This window comes from Lonchura striata, chromosome 9 (genome assembly GCF_050655825.1).
Source record: "Lonchura striata isolate lonStrDom1 chromosome 9, ASM5065582v1, whole genome shotgun sequence".
Classification (NCBI taxonomy): Eukaryota; Metazoa; Chordata; class Aves; order Passeriformes; family Estrildidae; genus Lonchura; species Lonchura striata.
The window spans coordinates 2,003,969-2,025,554 of NC_140711.1; the positions used below are offsets into that span (position 1 = coordinate 2,003,969).

The window sequence follows — 21,586 nt, forward strand, 5'->3', positions numbered from 1 at the left end:
GATATGTTTAAATATATATTACTTGTAAACTTTGACTTTATAAGACCCTGAATAGCTTTTTGATTTTTGGTGATTTGGCCAAGATGTGGAAATCAATCTTTCTTTCATGCAAGCACTTAAAAATGCACGTGCTACTTCTGCCACTTCTGAGGCTCCAGGTGCTCAAATGATAGGCAGTCCTCATCCCCACATTTAAAGTGGTGTCTTGGTTTGAAAAGACAGGTAACTGCTGAGGAAGGCACGAGCCTCCCTTGGAATAGAAAATGTAAATCCCCTACCTCTGAATTATTATAAATGTGAAATTAAGGGGCTTTCATACAAAGATATGAGGTTAGGAATAACAGTTCTTTACTAGTATGCATAAATAATAATTTTTATTTAAAAATTAAAAATGACAACTTAATAGGGAAATGAAAATAAAATGTAGTAGTACGAAAACCCTGCCAGAGTCAGAGCAGGCCCTGGCCCCTGTGTGTCAGGGAGGTGGCTCAGCCCCATCCCAGGGTGGCTCAGCCCTCCTGCAGTGCCAGCTGTGCTTCTGCTGGAGCAGGATCCTGAACAAGGGGGGAGTTTTCCTCTGGAGCTCCAGAGCTGGGGGAGATGGGCCTGGGCTCCTCTGGGAATGCAGGGGGAAGGAAGCTGCTCCTCTGGGAATGCAGTGGGAAGAAAGCTGCTCCTCTGGGAATGCAGGGGGAAGAAAGATGCTCCTCTGGGAATGCAGGGGGAAGAAAGATGCTCCTCTGGGAATGCAGTGGGAAGAAAGCTGCTCCTCTGGGAATGCAGGGGGAAGAAAGATGCTTCTCTGGGAATGCTGTGGGGAAGGAAGCTGCTCCTCTAGGAATGCAGTGGGGCAAAGGCTGCTGTGCTGTTCCAAAAATCAGACTGTATCCAGGTAGGAATGCTTGGATCCTCCCCCTGGATGGAGCATCTCCCAGTGCAATGATGGAACTTTATCAGACCTTTTATCTGAAAGTGACACTACAGTGACAATCAATGGCCCACTAACAGAAGATATTTCCCAGAGGGAGGACTGGTTGTGGAAGAGATAAAAAAAACTGCCCCAGCTGGTTTTAACAAATGGTGATAAAATACACATTTCTGGTTACATCTTACATTGCAACCTAAGACAAGTGGGTTTCTTTTCTTCTCTGATCCAGTCTTCTCAAGAGCAAGCAATTGCCAAAACCCCAGAGGAGATCAAATATCCTGCAGGGGCTTCAGTTGTACCACGTGCAAACATCTGAGAGGCTCAGTACTTGAGCTCTGATGTTAGTGGGGAAAATCCGTGCTCCTCTGTGCTGGTTGCCTGTTAGTGCTGATTGAGTGTCTCTCATTTCTGACAGGAGTCACTTTCAGAGAATATGGAACTCTATAAACTGCTTCCTCTGTGTTTCAGAGCTCCTCGACTGAAAGCATTCATGCAGCAGTGATGTAGCATTTATAACTGCACAGAGTAACCACTGCTTTCTAATCCAAGTTTCCATCTAACTGGTCTTTCTGAGCCCCCAGCTGGCCAAGCAGCTTCCACTGCTGGTGTGGGAGGATGGATTGTAGGAGAAGAGAGACAGTGCTGAAGTCAATCTCGCCCCTGAGGAGTTGCAGCTGGACTAATTACTAAAGAGTAGGAACAGACCTGCCCTTAATACAGCACAGCTGTGTCCAATAAGGATGGTCCAGTAAGGATGGATGTTATAAAAGAGTGGCTTAGGCTGGTCAAGAGAGAGTTGGGAGTCAGCTGCTGTGAGGAGCAAGGGTTAGGCAGGTGTGCTAGGGACAGAAGGGGTCAGGTGTTCATGTTAGGAAGAGTAAGGGTCAGTATGTGCTGCTGGGACAGATGGGGTCAGGCAGTTGTGCTGGGGACAGGAAGTCAGCCAGCTGAGCAGAAGAAAGAGAAAAGGGTGAGGGTTGTGAGAAGCTGCCTGTGAGCACTCACAGAGAGGTGGTCTGAAAGTCTTGCAGTAAGATAACAACCTAACAGTGACAGTTCCCACCCGCCCTCGGCTGGTGCCAAGCGCCAACGCCAACAATTAGTGGCCTGTATAGGGATGAGTTCCGACATGGTGGCTTTTTAGGATTCAGGAGCTTGTGGAGCAAGTTAAAGGAATAGCAGACACAAATGGCTTTGACTGAGAAGGTCTGTATGATTGTTTTCTTGAAATAGAGCATAAAGTAGCTGAAACCTATTCAAGAAAGAAGAATTTCGCTCAAAAACCACACAAGATAAGCTCTTGTATAACTTTGGCTACTACCCTAGACTAAACCTATTTGAAAGGGGTTTTCTTCTGAGTGGTGTGAAGAATGAAGAGTAATATGGTTAAAACAGATTTCCCTTATACAAGTGATATGAAAGGTGAATATTTCATTTGTTTTAAATCAAGTCATCCTGCTGTCATTAGAAATCTCAGAGGTTCAGCCTTGTAGAAGGATTTAAAGGCAGCACTTCAACAATAATCGGATTAGAAGGACTTGCATAGCTCCATGGTCTAAAAACAAGATAAAAGAAACCAGAGTTCAAACTTGCCACAAAGCAAGGCAGTGAGTTGTGTGGTGCAGAATCAACCCACGGTCCTGAGCCAGTGATTTTGGCAACCTGAAGCAGGGATGCCTGCAGATTTCAATGGGTACTGGAAAATGGTCAGCAATGACAATTTTGAGGAGTATCTGAAAGCACTGGGTAAGGTTCCCTTCAAACTTCTTGAATGAATAATCAATGCCACCTGTATCATTCTTTATGTGAATCTATTTTTTCTTGTACAGTCATAAGTCATTTTTGTGAGAAGTATTTTTTTTCAGAAATGCACTTTAAGGATTGCCTTAAGCAAAATTGTTTTGCCTTAAGCAGACTCTACTTCTTACCATCTTGAAGCTTACATTAACAGACATTAAACTACATAACTTGAAGAGGTATGTGGTGGATTCGAAACATTAAAAAAATCTATAATTTGAAAAGCAGTAAAATTTTTATATTTAATAAAGGTTCTATGTAGTATTTAATGCAATTTCATGTGTTTATATTTGATGCTGTGTTAGTATCTCTATAGAAATATTGGAGGCCTTATTAACTGTCAGATACAAATGGTATTTTCTATAGCTTTCACATAACTGGAAAATTGAAACATTAAGTTATTTAAGTTTTAAGAATTAGGTTACATACTTTTTCTGAATCAGAAGGCTGGTTTGAAAGATTTCAATATCTATTTATCTTTGTTCATTTCAGTTCTCCCTAGAAGTGACAACCTTCTTCTTGTGGAAGACTTTCCTGGATAAAAATAACTCTTTTTCTTTTTCAGATGTAAATGTTGCTGTAAGAAAAATAGCAAACTTACTAAAGCCTGACAAGGAAATCCTTCAAAACGGGGATCATATGATCATTAAAACACTAAGCACTTTTAGAAACTACATCATGGAATTTGATGTAGGGAAGGAGTTTGAGGAGGATTTATCTGGGGTGGATGACCGCAAGTGCATGGTAAGAAGTAGAACTTCAACAATGGACAAAATGAATATTGATAACCTGAGACCTTTCACAGAACACATATTTTAACCATCCTGGTGACCATTTTTGAAATTATTTCTGTACTTCTCAGTTTTCCAAGAGATACCTATAGTTTTGAGCATGCCTTTAGATTAGAGGAATGATAATTTTAATCAGGAGCACAAAGCAATTTTATCAATCAGTGAATAATAACCTCAGTGAAGCTCTGCTCATTTATACTGGGATGTTTGCTAGTCAAAATGGCATCTAGGGTCACTTCCAGAACCTCTTTAATGAGTAAGGTTTTACAGTAGAGGAATCCACTGATTGCAAGGTCAGGCATTGCTCCTGTGTGAGAATGGCCAAGTGCTTAAAGATCGCCTGGGTGTTCTTATTAGAGTACACACTTAATTAGCCCACTGGAACAAATCTTACTGAAATGAATAAGCAAACACTGAGGACTTTGTTTTACAATAGCTCTGTTTTATGAGGTCTTTTTTGCTTTTTAATTTAGGAATGACAAATATCAATTTACAGAGGAAAAACTTGAGAATAGCAAGTTCTCACCTATTAGTTTGGCAGCATGACACTGGCGATATTCTATAGTTAGGAAGCTGACAAATAAAATTATCTCAGGAGGGACTCTAGAGGAAAAATCTCATAAAAGAGATTTCATTCTGAGAAAGATAGTGCTATTTAAAACCAATACTTTTCTCTCACACTAAGATTTGCAAATTTGCTTTTGCTCTGATCATAGTAGGAAAGGGAAAAATTAGAAAACCACAAAAAAAGAATGGTTGGCTATTGAGTGCCTCAGCAAATCCCTCTGTAGTCCTTGTTTCAGAGGGTATAAGTTTGATAAGAGTGCAGAATCCAACATTCACAGAAGGGAGGAGCAGGTGCATTTGTGTTTAGGAAAGTGCCCCAATGGCATCTTGTGATTTTGGCTACTGGAATGCTTTTAGTTAGGATACTGAGGTCCAGATTCACTGAACACTTATGATCCTAAGGAAAGATTTAAGACTGAGGTAATTAAATTACCATCCAAGATAGCAATGTTCAAAACATCTGCTCCAAAGGTTTGTGTGTGCATGGAACTGTCCATATGTAAGCATTATCTGTATTTGAATACCATTAATTCCCATCTGAAGGAGAACTAAACCATCCTCTGCATGATGGAAAGAAGTAATATTTTATTATTTTTAACAAAGCAAAATTATCTTATTTTGCTAAATTGAGGGATAAGGGGAGGATTCAAAATGTTAAACCAGAAAGAAACTAGAGAGAGAGAATTTCAGTCACTACAGCAGCTGATTGATTTGGCATAGAAGCTAGTTCAGCCTACTTTCAAAGGTTACTCAAACATTTCTTTGTTTACAGTTTAGTGTGAAATGCTTATTCAGCCTTGGAAGCAGAAGGTATCAGCAGCTTCCTGCCTGTTGCAAACAAACAAACAAAACCCCCAAACAACCAGGGCTAGTCTCTGTCTCTGATTGGGGTTTTTTAAGAAGGACTTAGGGATGTAATTCCACAAAAACTCCCCCAGCGATCTCTGTGTCTCTCTGTGCTCTCCAGCTGTAGCTAGACAGTCCAGGTCACTGACCACTGGTGCTCCATTTGCTTTGTAGCAGCACATCATGCTTTATAGTCCAATTTTCTTATTAAAGATTTCTTTTCTACATGAGACCTGTGTTTTGTCAATGGCAAAACAGTACAAGAAACTGTCTTGCTGAAGGGGCTTCTGTCCAAATCTGATCACCATAATGTCAGGCAAAATTTGCATTTGTTAAGCAGCAAAACGACTCCAACAGTGCAGAAGGAGTCTTGTGAGAGAAGAGTCATTTATAAGAGATACTGGACCACTCCCTGTGTGGTGTTAGAAAGAAAACCACCATAAAAGTCAATGTTAAATATCATTCTTGGTGTTCCATTTGCACACGTGGAGCCTGTGGAACTGCATGCCATAAAAGGCTTAATCATTAATAGTCAGCCTGTATAATGGGAGAGGTTGTGAATCAATTATTGTTATTTATATTGTGGACTGAGCAGACCATTGGGCAAGTTTTATCCAAAGAGCTCAATACATGAGCAGTACAAAGTAACATGGATAAGACAAATTACACATTAAACATTAATTTATACAGCAGAGCAATCATCAGGAGACTAACAAAAATAACCTTAGAATTAATCCTTCCTAGACATATAGATTATTTTTTTCTTTTAATGAAGAATATATCATCTAGTTAGAGTTAACATATCTGTAAAAATAATATCAGCACAGTGGACAGGTTAGATCCGGGGTGTAATTCACTGAAATTGTGTTCACCTTTCAGTTGTAAAACCTATCCTTGTGCCAGTCAGGGTAGAGTGTAACTACAGTAATTCCAAATCAGTTCTGACCATGAGGAGGAAATGCTAAAAAGTTTTGCTGATAGTTATTTTTGCTGTTGGAGTTTTGACATTAGGAACTTGATAGTTTTGTGATAGTACAAGCACTGTCCTCCTTTGCAGTTAGGGTTTTTTAAATTTTCATAGTTGGTCACTCCTGGGAGCCTGTCTGAACTTTCTGGATCAGGGAGTTCATTGAGAAGGGTAAACCTTAACAATTTCAGTTTGTCCTTCTGACCCTCAGCCTGGCTTTCTTGCATGCACATGTTTTTGGGTGACTTTCACTGGCAGGATAGAGGGAACATCAGCTGGTGACATCAGGTCCTTTAGGATGCCGTTTCTGTTGGGAAGTGAAAATTTGCAACTTTGGAAACTCTAAAGCCCTGCAGTTTAGTTAAAGATGGACTCTCTGTGTTCTGCAGAACCAAAGATGGGGATAGTTGAGCACAGGAGAGATCACAAATGGCACTTGATATCAATGCTTCTCAGGCTTTCCACCCAGGATTGGATCTCCTAGATAAAAATTAAATCTATTCCCTTGGAAATTTTGTGAAGGAGATCTTTCTGCAACTTCAGTTCATACTTAACTATGCAGAGTTATTAAAAACTTGGCAGTTTCAAGTACAGACGTAAAATGAAAGTTCAGGGGCATCTTTAATTCCTTGCAAATGTTCCAAGGTGTACGTTAGATGGTGTAGGAGGAAGTTTAGAATATTAATTTGTGTTACATTTTTTTTCTCACGTGAATAGCATGTAGTCAAGTTCCTACTGCTTTGGAGGGTTTGTGCATAATTTTAATTGGCAACATATTAGCAGATGGAGAATGTACCAAGACAGAAATTTAAAGATAAATGGAGAGCTCTTGGTTTGGTATTTCTCACTCTGAGTCTTTGATCCTGCTATCTTCTCAGTGAAGCTGCAGTCTCATCATGAAATCTCAATTTTAAAGGGAATTTCTACAATCTCAAGTTGTGATTAATTTAGCATCTCAGGTGTTGCTCTAAGTATGAAACTTTGTTTCATGTATATAAAAATTACTGTGAAAATCATTTACTCTGCATGCAAGAGGAAGACCCTATTGAAACAATTAATCCAAAACTATCTCTGAAAGTATCTCTCATTTATCAGTAGACAGTTTTGCTTCCCTTTTTCACTGTCAGTGATAACCAGTGAAACACCTACAGTGTGAAATATGTAACAGCACATAGGAACAAGGCACATAAGCCTTCTGTACCTTCACAGTGTAATTTACATAGTGTTTAGTAAAGAAATTATGAAAAAGTTAACTGAAAAACCTTAAAATGCTGAAACAAAGGCTGAAATTTCAAATTGCAAGTCTTTTCATCCAATGAATCAAAGCACTTTGAAAATTGGATAGCTCAGATGCAAAAATTTCTTTCCTAAAATTTTTAGCTTTCTAATGATTCTGCTGCTAAAGTCCGAGAAGACTTTTCCATTATATTATTCTCTGCTGTTCAGGCATTTGAAAGACTGAATGGCTTTATCTTATGCTATGCAGAATTAATCACTTTTGACAGAGGCTAATGGCAAGTGATGTGTTAAAAAAATCAAGAAAGATTTTATATTCTAAATATAGAAGAGCAAAATTTCTTGGATAACTGAGAACAGTTGTGTTATAACTGAGAATTTGTCCAAGCATATGAGAGGTGCTTTGGTAACTCAGAACCTTGTGCTTTCTGATACAGTAAATTTCTTCTTCCATTGAAGCAGGAAATTAAATTACAAAGGCAGGGAACTGGGAAGCAGAGAAAACTGCAAGAATTTTAAACTGAATGTGGGAAATAATACATCTTAATAAGTGGGATATAACCATGAATAAGTTATCAAGTGGGTGTTTAGGTTTCTGTTATTGGAACTATCAGAACTTACAGTCTTAGGTAAGACTTGCTGGGGTGGGGTAGGGTGAAGAGGATTTGGGAGTTGTGGAATTCCCCCTCATCAAATCTAGAATATTCCTTGCCATGTGAAATGTCAGTGTTTGAAACAGCCACACAAGGACTGTTCACAGACACCTGACTGTGCCATGTCGTGCTGAAGGGAGGGAAGTTGTTCAAAACTGATCATGGCTCTGTTTTAATTAACAAACGTGCCTAATGTGACACTGATCCTCTCAGCTTTGTACTCAGTAGAACTGCAGTGGAGGTAGTTGTTCTGGCCATAATTTGATTTATACCACTGCAAGGTCAGAATAAAGCCCTATTACAAAATCACATGGTTCATGAAGCTTATTTAACTATGTAGGCAGGTTCCTCTGTTACACAAATGGAATTCACAGCTGTTAATCTAGTCCTGAGCTGGTCTGGGAATTAAGACTTTGCTGCCAGAAAAACAACAACCAACAAACAACATTCCAGCACCTGGAATTACAGGAGGGATCTCCCACAGTGTGACAAGATTCAAAATAAATTGTGCCTGTCTAGTGAGATGCAAGATCAGCAATATGTCTTTACTCAATCCCTCTGATTTAGCTGTTTTCTTCTTTACCCTTCCAGTGCTGCCCTATTGGGCTTGTAAGTATTTTCTCATATAGTTTGGTGGAACAAGCATTATTCTAGAATCACTGTTGCTGGGGCTGGTCTTCTCCCAGATTTAGTGCCTCCTGTCTCTTTGCAGTACTGTAATTGCCTCAGTTCCTCACTGGCATAATCCCTGATTTTTTTATTTTTGCGGGAGGGAGGTGTAATTTCAAAGAGGTGGACTTGAAGATAGTTTTCTGTTGGTATTTCTGGCCCTTTACAAACTGCTCTCAAAAAAAGGTGGAGAAAAGTCCTCCAGTCAATCCTCTGAGGACCCAGAGAGCAGAAGTCCATCCTGGGCTCGTCTCAGGCTCTGTCAGGATGGACTCTGGTCCCTTCTGTCTGTGCCTCAGTGAGGAGGAGCAGTTTCCTTTTGCCTGCCTTGTCCCACCCTGCTTGCTCCTTGGGCATTAGTCCCTTCCTGCAATGGATGTGCTCAGCACATTTGCATGGTGATAGCAAATGAGATGATCAGAATCTTTGGCCATATAAATGTCATAAACTTCACATTATGCAGGGTTGGATTCCTGTCTAAACCACGAGGCTGATTAGCTTTGGAGCTAGTTATTCACAGAACTGCTTCTAGCATAAGCAAGCTCTACAGGGAAAGTGGTTTGGATAAGTTTAGCATTTCAGCTAATTTTGTGCTGAAAAAAAGCATTCGGCTTTTTGTGACCTCTAAAAAGCTCTGAGAGTTGTGAATGCAGAAAGAGCAATCAGAATCTGCTGAAAAACTGAGAACCAGACTTAACAAATCCAATTTTGAATGACAAACCATTAGTGTTATGTACAATTGTATCTTGCCAAAATGACACAGGTGAATAAATCTGTTATAGCCATTAAGTTAAACAGTAAGTGTCTTGGAATCGATTCTGATCTTTGCACAGAGTGAATTGGATGTGAAGGATTTTACTCTTTTCTCTGGCATGGGATATACACAAGTTATCCTGGTTTTGTATTACTTGTATACAATTTTATTAAGTAAGAAAAAAAGCCACCATTCCTAAGAAATAAGACAGTATGTACTGTCTAAAATATTGATTCTCCTCCTCTCCCCACATATTGTCAGCTGCATAGCTCAGAGCTTTGCACCTTCACTTTCCTACTCTCTGGAACATATCTTGTCTTTGCTTTGCTTATCTTATGAGCAAGGATTCAAAACAAGGCATTGGAACATTTAGGATCTGACTACAGCTTACTTTTCATCTAAATTTTTTCAGTCCAATCCTAAGCCCCTTTTCTAGCAGTGCTACCCCTGGAGAACTGACAATGACAGAAACAAAGAAGACTTTGCCATGACTGGGCTACAGCGTGGCTAAATAGGTTCAGCCTTTGGCCAGCACCAGGGTCTGGAGATCAAGGCCAGGAATTGTTCTGTTGGGTTTCTTGGTTTTTTCTCAGTAGTTCCTGCTGCTGAACTTCCAGATGCAGATGTGATGAGACAAAAGGGGTTTCAGAGGGAGGTGACAAAGCTGCCCATGACTGTAGCCCCTGGAGCAGCCTCCTGCACAGAGGCCATAGGGAGTGACCACCTGGCAGAATTCCCTCTCACAGCTACACTGGACTTTGTCTGGGGCATCAGCATGAGTTTATTCTATCAACATTTCATTTTTTCCTCAAAAAAGCTGCTTACAAGAGGTTTTTTTATCACTTTGATGCTTAGTACAGATGAAATGGTTTATCTTGCTAGAGATATTGCTGTGTTTGACCAAAAGTTCTAGGATATTTTCTTTGGTGTTATTTACAAGACACAGCTCAAATTGGATTTTTCTGTTTCATCTGACCTAAAAAATTTACTTTCCATTTTTTAATCCTTCTTAGATAATAATTACAGTTGTAAAATGGGCTGTCATTCTCCCAAGCAGAGGCTTACTGGCTGAAGATGGAGCATGGAGTGTGGTGCATGCCTAGCTTTGCAGTCATTTGGTGTTCCATATATAGAGACAACACTGAGGAAAGCAGGAGAAAAACAGAACTGATGCTGCTGTGTTTGTGCTACAGATAGGAAATCAATAACATATTTTTGATGAAAGGTGGGAGCTGCAATTCATACCTGTAAAGTTGGTGTGTCAAAAATCTATGTAAGCATTAACAAAAAATATTCATTAACTACTTGGGTAGAAGTTTGGTGGTTTTTTTCCCCATTCATCTGTAAAATCCATTCTGTGCTCTCAGCTGCTGAGCCTCTGACCCAAGCAGGCACACAGGAACTGCCAGCAGGAAAATGAGAAATATTGTGCAGAGCTAGCACCAAATGTCTTTGCACTTAGACCTCACTGGGAAATGCAAAGTACTCTGATAACATGTTTGATGACTATTTCAGTAAATTACAAAAGTCACTGTCTCTGCCTGTGTATCAGGATAATTTGCCACTCAAACCTGAAATTGTGCAACATTTCACTACAGTTGCTGCTACTAAAGAAAAAGCAGATATGTAGTCAAGAATTTGTTTCGGGGTTACTAAATATTTCATTTACTAAATCTACCTTGTCTCATAACTGGAAACAGTAATGAGAATATTTTAATTATGTTTTCCTCCAACTTTAATATTCAGGAAGATTGAGGCAGTGCTATGCATATGAATTTAAAACTTGATAACACAAAGAGATTAAATCACTAACAAAAGTATGTGGATGTCCAAGTAATAAAAGGAGAATATCAAAGTACACAAAAAGTGAAACACTACAGAAACCATACCGTAAAAATAAATAAAATTTGAACATTTTTTAATGTACTCAGGCTTCAAAGGCTTTTTCACTTCCCAGACGAGCTCTATTCTCTAGTATTATACCTCAAGAACAAAGTGTACATCATCTGAAAAATGTGCAGTATTGGTGGTTGGATTTTTTTGGGAAGAGTTAAATTGAGGCAAGACTCCCTGGTCTTTCCCCTTTTCTGGCATTCCTTTAGTATTATTGATAGAACTGTTGACTAATTGCACCCATCACCATTTTCTGTTGAAGTTTCCTACAGAATTCCATGCACATGACCTAGGAAGTGTTCATCTTAGGTTTAAGTATGAGCAGATGGTAAGTAAGCAAGATTCAAGCTTGCTTATGGTGAACTAGATCATGTATTACAGAAAGGAATAAACAACGGCTTCCATTTATTATCAAGTAGTACAAGGTGCTCAAAAGGCAGAGCTCAGTTTTAGAGAAATGCTCCATTTCCAGCTTGTTAGTTCTGTTACTGGGAACTGCAGCTCTGCAGTGTGGCCCGAGTTTGCCTGGCTGTCCTGTGCTGGGGAGGAGGGTAAGGACAGGAGCTGTGTGAGCAGCCTGGGCTGTGTCCCCCAGCCCGGGAGGATTTTCAGTCCTTCTGGGCAGCTGGCAGCAGCTCTGGAATCAGGCAGCCCTTGGGTAATGCTATTACCAAAATGGGGGCAAACAAGGCTCTTCACAAAGGCATCCTTTGCTAAGAAAAGTAGCTTTACATAAAAGGTAAAGCGTTTGTTTATCTTGGGAGTGTGCGCCAGGAAGAGCCAGAGGGTCACACAGAGCTACCCTAGCAAACTGCAAGCTCCTGATTATACCATGGCAATATCCTGATCCAGTCCTCAAAAATAAATCCTTGCTCATTGATACAGCAAGAGGGATTATATATACAATGTTTGCCCTACAGTATTTCTGGAATATTGTTTTTATGTTCTGATTCAAATATTTGGGAATGTTGTAATGCAAGTGTTGCTCTGGTTTAGGTGTTGTAGAGGGTGGAATGTTGGCAGCAGCCAGTGCACATTAACAGCTGGAGCAACTTCAACCTCAGCTAACACTCTCTCTGTGTCTCAGTAGAGATATTTGAGATGGAAGGACATGTTTTAATCTGAGTTAAAAGAGAATTTTGTCTTTTGTGTATTAGTTTAATAAAAGAGACATTGAGGCATTACAGTTTGACCTAAAGACAGGATACAGATGCCACTGATTAATTTTACTGTCATAAAGTAGTTGTTCCTGCTAACAAAGGAATTGACATTATGTTCTCTTGCAATGTATTCTGCCCTTTATAACCTTCAGAGCTACATACAGAAATCAGGAATTGTGTGGTTTGCTCATATCCCCTCAGTATTATATATTTCCCAAAGGGAAGGCTGAGGATACCTGAGAACATTGTCTGATAAGACAGCTTGGTTAATGTCTGTGGGTTTAGACTCTGTGGTTATCACCAAATTGCAAAAAGCAATTTCTAATCTTGACTGGAAAAGAAAAAAAAAAAAATCCTGAGGAAAAAAAGTGTTGTTTTCTGAGATGAATCAATTTCAAACACCCTTGGAGGCTAAAAAGTTAACATTTTCTTGTGCTGCTACAAATATTTCTCTACGGCCCCCAAGTGTACTAAGTCAGGGTAACACAACTGATTTGAACATTAGTGGGACCAATGAAGTTGGATCCTATTTTATCATGGTGTTTTGCCTCTGAATTCACATCTAAACCCAGCAACTTTAACTATTAAGCTAGACTAAAGATTAAACTATGCTGAGCTAATACTCAAGGGATATAAATATGTGGAGTTCCTATGCAAAGTTCCATATAAAAATGCTTCATTTCACAGTATCCCTCAACTCATCATTCATTGTCTCATGCATTCATTTTTTAGAATCAGAAGTTTATAGATATGTTAACTTATAAATTACACGTTATTCACTTTGACTCCTATTATTTGTTATCTTCTGTCTTTTCAGTGGATGTGTACAGATTGAGATATGAGAGAGGATTTAGGTTATGGTGACGACATTAACTGCAGTTTTACCCAAATGTGTTGTTCCTTCCTGCATTAGCATTTTTTGCATTAGAAGGATATGGTTTCATAAAATGTTATCTACTACTTGGTTTAAATATATCACTTTACAAAAGAGAACAGAAGAATTTGTGAATGCTTTTTCTAAATTAGAGAGATTTTTAGCAAGGACACGTGAGTTTGTTTCTCAGAGCCCCCATGTGGTGCAGACAGACTGATGGGATCAATCCCATTGCCTTGCCCATGATTATCTATCCTGGCACTCTGGAGTGATTCATTTTCCATGCTGGTTTAGTCTAAAGCTTCCCATGGGAGGAAGCTGCTGCCTGTACTCATTCAAAGATAGTGTCTGCCATGGTTATCATTTAAGAATTAATTGTTTGTGACATACACAGATTAAATAAATAGGACTGGATAGGTTTTCAGTGTTGAACTGGGTTTAATTACCAGAAGGAAGAATGTAGGCTGATTTCTTCTCTTAGGAACTACACGAGATGGATGCAGGAATTGTCCTTTAATGACAGATCAGAATTCTTCATCTCACCATATCTGACTGCTCATGCAAGCAGTGGCTGAAGACTTTTACAAGGTAGACAGCAATTCCGTATTTAGTCCTCACAGTGCCTTCAAACAAGCTGATTCACAGGCCATGTGCTAATATTAATGTTAAACTATCCTCATGGAGCACAAACTGTCACCACTCTTCCCTCTTTAAGTGTGTTACAGAGCACTGCTTCTCTTTGTCTTAGGGAGATGGGAAAGGCAAATTGTCTGTACATGCTGACCAGAGGAACAGGCTGCAGGATGCACTGTGATATAGTGAGGGAGTTTTATGAATCAGGCTTTCCTGAACTCCTCAGGACAGCAGCAGGATTCATTACTGCACCTGACTCTTGACTTACTCTGCCAGTCCTGGCTCGCGAAGTTGCCCAGCCTCAGTTGCAAGAAGCGGGATGCTGCCAAAGCCACCAACTTTGTGACGTTCCAAACCACTCTGCTGGGTGAAGGAAGGCAGATTGAGACATGAAGAAAAGCCAGCTCAGTATTCAAAAGCTTTGTTCATCCACAGGAAATGGGAATTGTTCTCAGGTAGAGCAGCTGGGGAATCATTCTTAGGGTGGAAATAACCAAACTGGATCTTAAGTTTTCAGCTGCTTTTGCAAATACAGTGTTAGGCTGAAGGGCACTTCTGCTGCTGCATTTTTCAGCAGGGAGAGAGGAATGTGTTCTTACACAATGGTTTTGATGGTATTTTTTCTTGCTTTATCTCATCCCTCCAGTTTTTTTGGCAGGCATTTGAGCAGCAACTTTCTGTTCAAGCTCATTTCTTTGGTAATTATCCTAAGTGGTACAACACTATCCAATCATACTTTTTATGAGACACACTCATCATTAGAGATAAGTTTTGCTTCACAGAAACTAATCATAATATCAGAGAATATTACAGTAATACCACACATGTCTGTTTTGTTAGACTACTGTGTCTTGGGATGGAGATAAGCTGCTTTGTGTACAGAATGGAGAGAAGGAAGGCCGTGGCTGGACCCAGTGGATTGAAGGAGATGAAATGCACTTGGTAAGATCATGTAAGAGGTTTTGAATGCCCCTCCATTCAAATGGTTAGCTATAACACAGCAGGGAAGGTGCTATGTCATTTTGACTTACTTTGACATAATTGGGTATTGGTGCAGCATTTGACTTGTTTCTAAAGCAACAATTTCATTTGGACCCATTATGTTTTTATGTCTCATTCAAAGCCTGACCATTTTGAATGCTATTTCTATGCTCAGTGCCTGTCCAGACTCAACCAGACTGAAATGTTCACACGAGGAAGATGTTTATCACAATGTCCCTCACAGTCTGCAAAATGCTCAGTATGGGAGCTGTGAAATTGAGCACCTAAAAATAAGGGAAAATTACAAAATTGTTCTTTTAAAATAATTGTAGGTCACACTACATTATAGCCTAGAGAACTAAATCAGCAATTAAGCTTTTGAAATTGATGATTTTTTTTCAGATCATTTTTATCTTTCTAAATTAACAGGACCTGAAAGAAGATGCCTGTTCTTTTGTTCTATAACTCTTTATAGCGTCCTCGCTCTCTCATCAGTGTGGGTAAAAGGCAGTGCTCCTGCTGGGATAATAAATTCCAACCTCCATTTCTGCTCACTGTGCAGTGCTGTTAGCATTCAGCAGTCTAAATGGATATCATCTAAATGTTCAAATCAGTAGCAGAGTTATCAAATCCTTGCAGAATTACCCCAAGCACCTTATTACTAAACATAATTTTGGGGAAGTATTGGTGGTTCTAGAATGCAGTTGAGGAGAGGAATGGATATGACAGATCTTCCCACCTGGCCTTGGTGCAGCACAGGCAGGGAGAAGGTTGCTGTATAAGTGAGGACTTCATAGCTGAGGCCATGGACTCACCTGGAGGAGGGGAGGCAGCAGGAAAAGGAGATGCCCAAATTCCCTGTGCAGGCACATTCCCTCCAAGAAGCACGTGTGAGTGTTTCCCACTCCCCAGCTGCACAGCAGGCAGGGCCATGGCAGCAGGCACAGCCCTTGCAGCTCCTCTGCTGGCAGACAGGTCCAGCTACCAGCACAGTGCCTGGCCCCAAGTTCAGCTCACACCTGGCTGCCCTCAGTCCTGCACCTCTGTGCCTCCCCTGCGCACAGAAACAATGGCACCTGCTGCTCCTGGACTTCTCTGGACTGGCATCCTGCTTTCTGGCCTTTGCTAGCTACCAGGCATTATCTCTTCCCATCTCCTGTCCCCAGCACCAATTCCTTCAGCCCTGGTTTCTGCTGTCCTTATTCTGATTCCTGCTCTAGCCATGCAGCCTGGCCCTGGACCTCCATGCCCAGACCACTTTATAGACTTGTCAGCAGGTTGATTTTAGAAGTCAGAACTTCTGATTCTGTTGCTCAAATACTTGTGTCTAGAGCCAGTTTAGGTAGCCCAGAGTAACCTGATTGCTCTGATGTTCCTTTTCAGAAGGCTGGGAGGAATTCTGGATCATACCTGCAAGTTCATGCATTCACTCATTGGCACTTGGAAAATTTACCACAATCTGTCTCCCATGTATGCAGAAGTCAGTACAAAATTAATTAATGCAAAGAAAGTAACCGAGTATTTTAGAGCCCACTCCTCGATCTTTCAATTTTCTCACTTCTGTTATTTCATTAATTTCAAAAGATGTTTTCTTTATTTCTCTAATCCCTGCTAATGCAGCTCTCTCCATTAATAGTACAATAGAATCCCCTTTAGGATATTATTTTTGACCAGCTAAGAATACTAGGTCCCGTCCTTTTGAGAGAGCTTTAATACAATGAGCAGTTACATTTAAAGAATTTATACTTCAATAGCTTTATGATCCTATTGAACTTTACACAATGAGCCAAGTGTTAATTTATTCTTTTCACAGTTCTGCAGAAAGTAGGACCACATCCTTTAGTAGTTTATCGCTTCCTACTTTCTTCATTTCATTCTGTGGTCTGTACTTTGCAGGTTTTTTTAGATTTTATTTTATGTTAGTGACTTATTTGACCATTCCCCATTTCCTTTTGAGTTTTATTGCCCTTTTCTATTGTATTGATTGCTTCTGCTCTGTAGTTTTTGTCACTGTCAGCAGATCTCTCAGCCCTTATTGCACACTTCTTCTTTTGGAGTGAACAGAACAGGTCCTAACCAAAGTCACTGCATCAGTCTCTTGTTCCACCAACTCAACATGAAGCACTTTCTCTTATTGGGGTCGAGCAACATATGTCAATTAAGATTATTGGCCTGGTTTAAGGTTTTTTAAAGTCATTTTATCAAAGTCCCCTATAAGAACTGTGCATAGCTTAATCAAAATATTCTGGGAGCTTTATTAAAAATCTCATCTTGAACTGGGAAGTGTATCCCTTCTGCTAGGTCATGCATGAGCACTGTCTTTATGTACCTTAAGAGCTTCCACACTCTTTTTTCTTGCACCTAAACCTTGCCACAGGCACATGCCCCACCTGCACACACCTCTGTGCACTTCTCAGGTGAAATTTGAGGAGTTTCAGGAATGGGGATGGGTGAACAGGAAACAGCAGCAGCCTCACAAATCCCAGCCCAGGATGGGAACTCTGCCCCTACTCATGCCCAGCTCCCAGAGGTGCAGAGATCAGCAAGGGGGGTTCCAAAGCTCCAGTGGAACTCAAAGAATCAGCTTTCCACATCCAGGGTGCTCAGGCAAACCCTCAGTGCTCTGCTGGTTCACAGGCCTGGAGCAAATCTGTCCAGTCACCTGCCTTTGGTAGCCAGGAGCTCTGTGTTGCTGGAGGGACCTTGATTTCTGAATTTGCAGGCTTGAGCTGCCAGTTGTCACCACACCGATTAAGAGCTGGCGAGGCAAATCCATCCCCACTGCTTTATGTACCCAGAACAGGGAATGCCCATGCCAAAGGCCTAAAGCAGTTGTCTATTATTCACTGCAAATCAAGAATGATGCACCAGGAACATATTTGGCCATTTAAAATCCAAGATCCCAAAATAACTTCCCTTGCTCCACCTTTTAGTAGGAAACAAACCCAAACCCCAATGTTTTCTTTTAGGATGAAAAATAGGCTAAAATATGTACAAGCCTCCCGTTTTAACTTAATAGAAAATCATGAATTCAAATTCAGCTGGACGTACACACGAATCTATAATGTTTGTGTCCTAAATAAAAACTGTGGTTTCAAATTATTTTCTCTCCCTAGGAAATAAGAGTGTGTGGAGTCACATGTAAGCAGGTCTTTAAGAAGGTGCAGTGAGCTACTGCTGCTACAGGAGTGAAGAACAACAGAATTTACTGACTTGCCAGCTCCAAATACTAGTACTGAGCATCGTCAGCAGCAAGAGCAAACACAGAAATGAAGATCGCATTAGAACCATATAGCTGGAATAAAATATTTTTAGGAAATTGAAAAAAATGACTGCAAATAAAACTACTTTTAGAAGTGCCAATTAAAGATACTAAACTCTCTAAATGTGTGCATACCATAATTCTTGACTATGCCAAAAAAGGACTATTAGGTATAAAACAAGATGCTGGAGGTTTAGACCTTGTAAGCTATTTTTTACTCTCAGTAGACATCACTCTTTCAGAGCCTTAGCCTTGTTCTCAAATGGTGAACTGCAGTTTTAAGGCAGCAAATGAGAGCTGTAGGATGCAGCTTACAGTTAAATCCTGAATTCACTGAAGCCAGTGAGAATGTTACCATTAGCTCTGGTGGAGTAGATCTATACTGCAAGTGTTCCATCAAAATAAAAGTCTCATTTCTCAGAATAAGTAAATTTATGGATCAATGCCTTAGAAAAAACAATGCTTACAAAAGCATGGCTAAGGGGCAGTGCTTTTCCAAATGCTTTAGCCAATATCTGCCCATGCATTTTTTTTGTTGTTGTTCTGGAGACACTGAGAGTAAGGTCATAGCTAGAAACTGTCTATAACTGTACACACACCACACAGAGGATGAGACCAGCATTTCTTAGTACAATATCATTTGCAGATATTTTATGCCCATCATAGTCCCATGTTCTTGTGCAGACTGAGCATAGGAGAGCCTTGGCCTGGCAGTTGAAATCAAAACACTGATCAAACCTCATTGAGGGGAATAATACTGCCAGATTTTCAGTCCATCAGCACACTGGATACAGTGAGCACCACCAGGTCATATCATATCAAATTCAAAAAGGTTTAAATTCATAAAGCTTTAGCATGTAACCCAGAATTTCAGTGTCTCCTGTAACAGCTGTTATCAGCCACTTCCAGGGACTCAGTCAGTGGGGAAATCACCGCAGCAGAGCCTGCTCTGAAGTGGGAGCATCCCTTTCCCTGCTCTGCTGCAGCTCCTCTGCTTAGCCCTGCTTTTGCCTTCCCTGGGGACTCAGTGCTGACTGAGACAGTTTAGACCTGTACATGGAAAAATGCTGCCATCCTCTACTAACCAGAGACTGTTTTAAAACATGCATTGTTATTAATCCATTGTTATTAAGCTGGGAGCCTGATCTAACATGGACTCAGAGACTCACAGAATGGCCTGGAATGGAAGGGACCTCAGGGATCCAACCTGCCTGCTATGGGCAGGGACACAGCACGAGGGAAAGGAGGCTCAGAAACAGCCATTGTAAAGTCTAAAGTTAGCACAGCAGGGATGGTAAACTTTCTGAACTATGTTATTTCAATGGCACTGTATCTTGTGCGTAAAGCACCAGATGTGCTGTAAGAGACATCTAATTCAATTTTCTAAAGTTCAGGGGTTTACTTCAGAAAGTGCCCAGAAGATATTACCCATGGAGACTTAAGCATCCCCATGTGATAAACAGGTGAATAATACTCCCTGTCCATGTAAATTCTTGTGCTAGCATTGCAACAGCTGTGGAAGATACCACTCAGAATTACAGACATGTAATGAATTTTTTTTATTAAATTCCCCTGTAATTCTTTTTCGTGGTAATACTTATGGCTAAGGAAGTCTCTGGGAAATATACTTGAGTCTGATCAGCCAGGTCCATAAAGAAGCTGCTTTTCACTCCTGGAAGAGTGTGTTAGCCAGCCAGCTGTCTGTCCATAGCTAAATGGGTATCCTGACAGACAGACAGACCACCAACTCATGGGGATTGAGTTTTCTGGTACTTGGAGTGGGACAGATCAAAATTGGTTTCAATTAAATAAGGTAGAAAGGTTGTAGGAGAAGGAAAGGATCAGAAACTTGAGGATCTTAGGCTAAAATGCTGCTCTGCTTAAGGGAAATTGCAAATACTTGCCTATTTAAAATGCTATTTATCATCTAACACAAGGTTGAGGATATCTCAGTGGCCAAATTTCAGCACATCAGTAATTTGTTTTTCTTGGGAGATTATTGGACACAGAACCTTTTTTCCTTAAAGTTTCTAATTATTGATTTCATGATCATGGACACCTTTCCACTCTTCAGCCCCAAGGAGAGCAAGAGAACAAACAAGTAACTGTAATAAAGGGATGGCTCACACCTCCATCCCCAGATAAACCCGACAGAATTTTTTTTAATGCTTAGCACTGCTTACAACCTTCTTGGAAATGTAGTTTTCCTTCAATAGAACTTGGCGGTTCATAACCCTTAATTCACCAGCTGTCTTCTAATTTTTGCCTGCAGTTCTCTCCAGTCTTGTATAACACTCACAAACTCTTTTTGCAGAAGGTTGTAAGTGGATCAATTAACATCTAGCTAAGAAATACAATTGTTAAAAGCTATTATTATTGTAATCAAACAGACAGCTTTTCTCCTTTGGGTCATTTGGTACAAGGGCAAATTTAGCATCATTCTAATAACTATTGGCTTATCAAGCAGAAGCAATGTAACCTGCTGCTAATTATGGAGGAAAGGCAAGCCCACAAAGCACTTCCACATCTCATGGATGGAAAATACAGGAACTTCAGAAATGTTTAACTTTGAATAGATTCTCTTCAATTCATCTCAATTGCTTGTCATTATAATTGTAACCTCTTACCTCACTGCAGCAACCCTTTCCCTTGGAAAAGGAAATTATGTTCATCTATTGCTTCCACAACTATGCTTTCCAATTAATGTGTGTAAAATTACCCATGCTGTTTTCATGAACCTTTAACAACTGTTATCATGAAATGTAATTTAAAACTTCCTCCATAAAATAGATGCTTACTGAATGTATAGCATTCAACAATTGACAGACATCTGCCTCCCTGACTATTTCATAACTACTTAGTAACCAACACCTTCATAGGAATTCGTATCCAGATTTTCTTGTGACTCAGGAAACAAACTTCATATTGATTTTCTTCATCTTCAACAGAATTTCAGCCATGGTTTGCCAATATCCACTCTGTATTTCTACAGAACTGCAATACCTTCAGATAATGGACATCTTATATTTCGTTAGGAAAGGCCAGTACCTACAGAAGCAGTGTGAATGGAAAGTGTAAACAAAACAGGCTTTTCCCATTGTTGAGAAAACACTTTTTCTTTAAGTGAACCCACAGCCTACAGGTACATTACAATGTAATTCCTCCCACCAAACAGCCATTCCCTGTTTTGTCCATGCCACTCAGGTTTTCTTTATCCCTTTCAGTGTAAAAACTTGGCTGTTCCCATCTCATACAATCTAAGCCATGGAAATCAGAACTGAAAGAAGAGTTGGGGCTATAGCCTACATTTGTGCAACAGTCCAGCTGTGAAGGCTGGGGGGGAGTTCCTCAGTGTGATCTGTGTAAAAGTTTTACTGTAAAATAATCACGGGCTGAATAGCAAATTCCTCACAAGGATAAAGAGCCTCAGATTCCCAAAACCTGTCCCATGGGAGAGCTCTGGAGCAAAGTAGAGTCCTGGCATGGCATGGATGTGCTCCCCTGGGTACATCCACTTCCATCAATGTCTGTCATTTGCTTGGCTCTCCTCTATGAAACTTGACAGTAAAAAGCAA

The 21,586-nt window shown here is 40.2% G+C and overlaps 1 protein-coding gene across 1 annotated transcript; it reads left to right on the forward strand.

Annotated features, from left to right (window-relative positions):
* The first annotated feature begins 59 nt into the window (after positions 1-59).
* Positions 60-20,838, forward strand: RBP1 (retinol binding protein 1). The gene is made up of 4 exons (XM_021555744.4): positions 60-2,674; positions 3,291-3,469; positions 14,609-14,710; positions 17,866-20,838. Exons 1-4 carry the CDS (start codon positions 2,602-2,604, stop codon positions 17,917-17,919), a joined length of 408 nt encoding a protein of 135 aa, XP_021411419.1. The 5' UTR covers positions 60-2,601; the 3' UTR covers positions 17,920-20,838.
* The last annotated feature ends 748 nt before the right edge of the window (positions 20,839-21,586 follow it).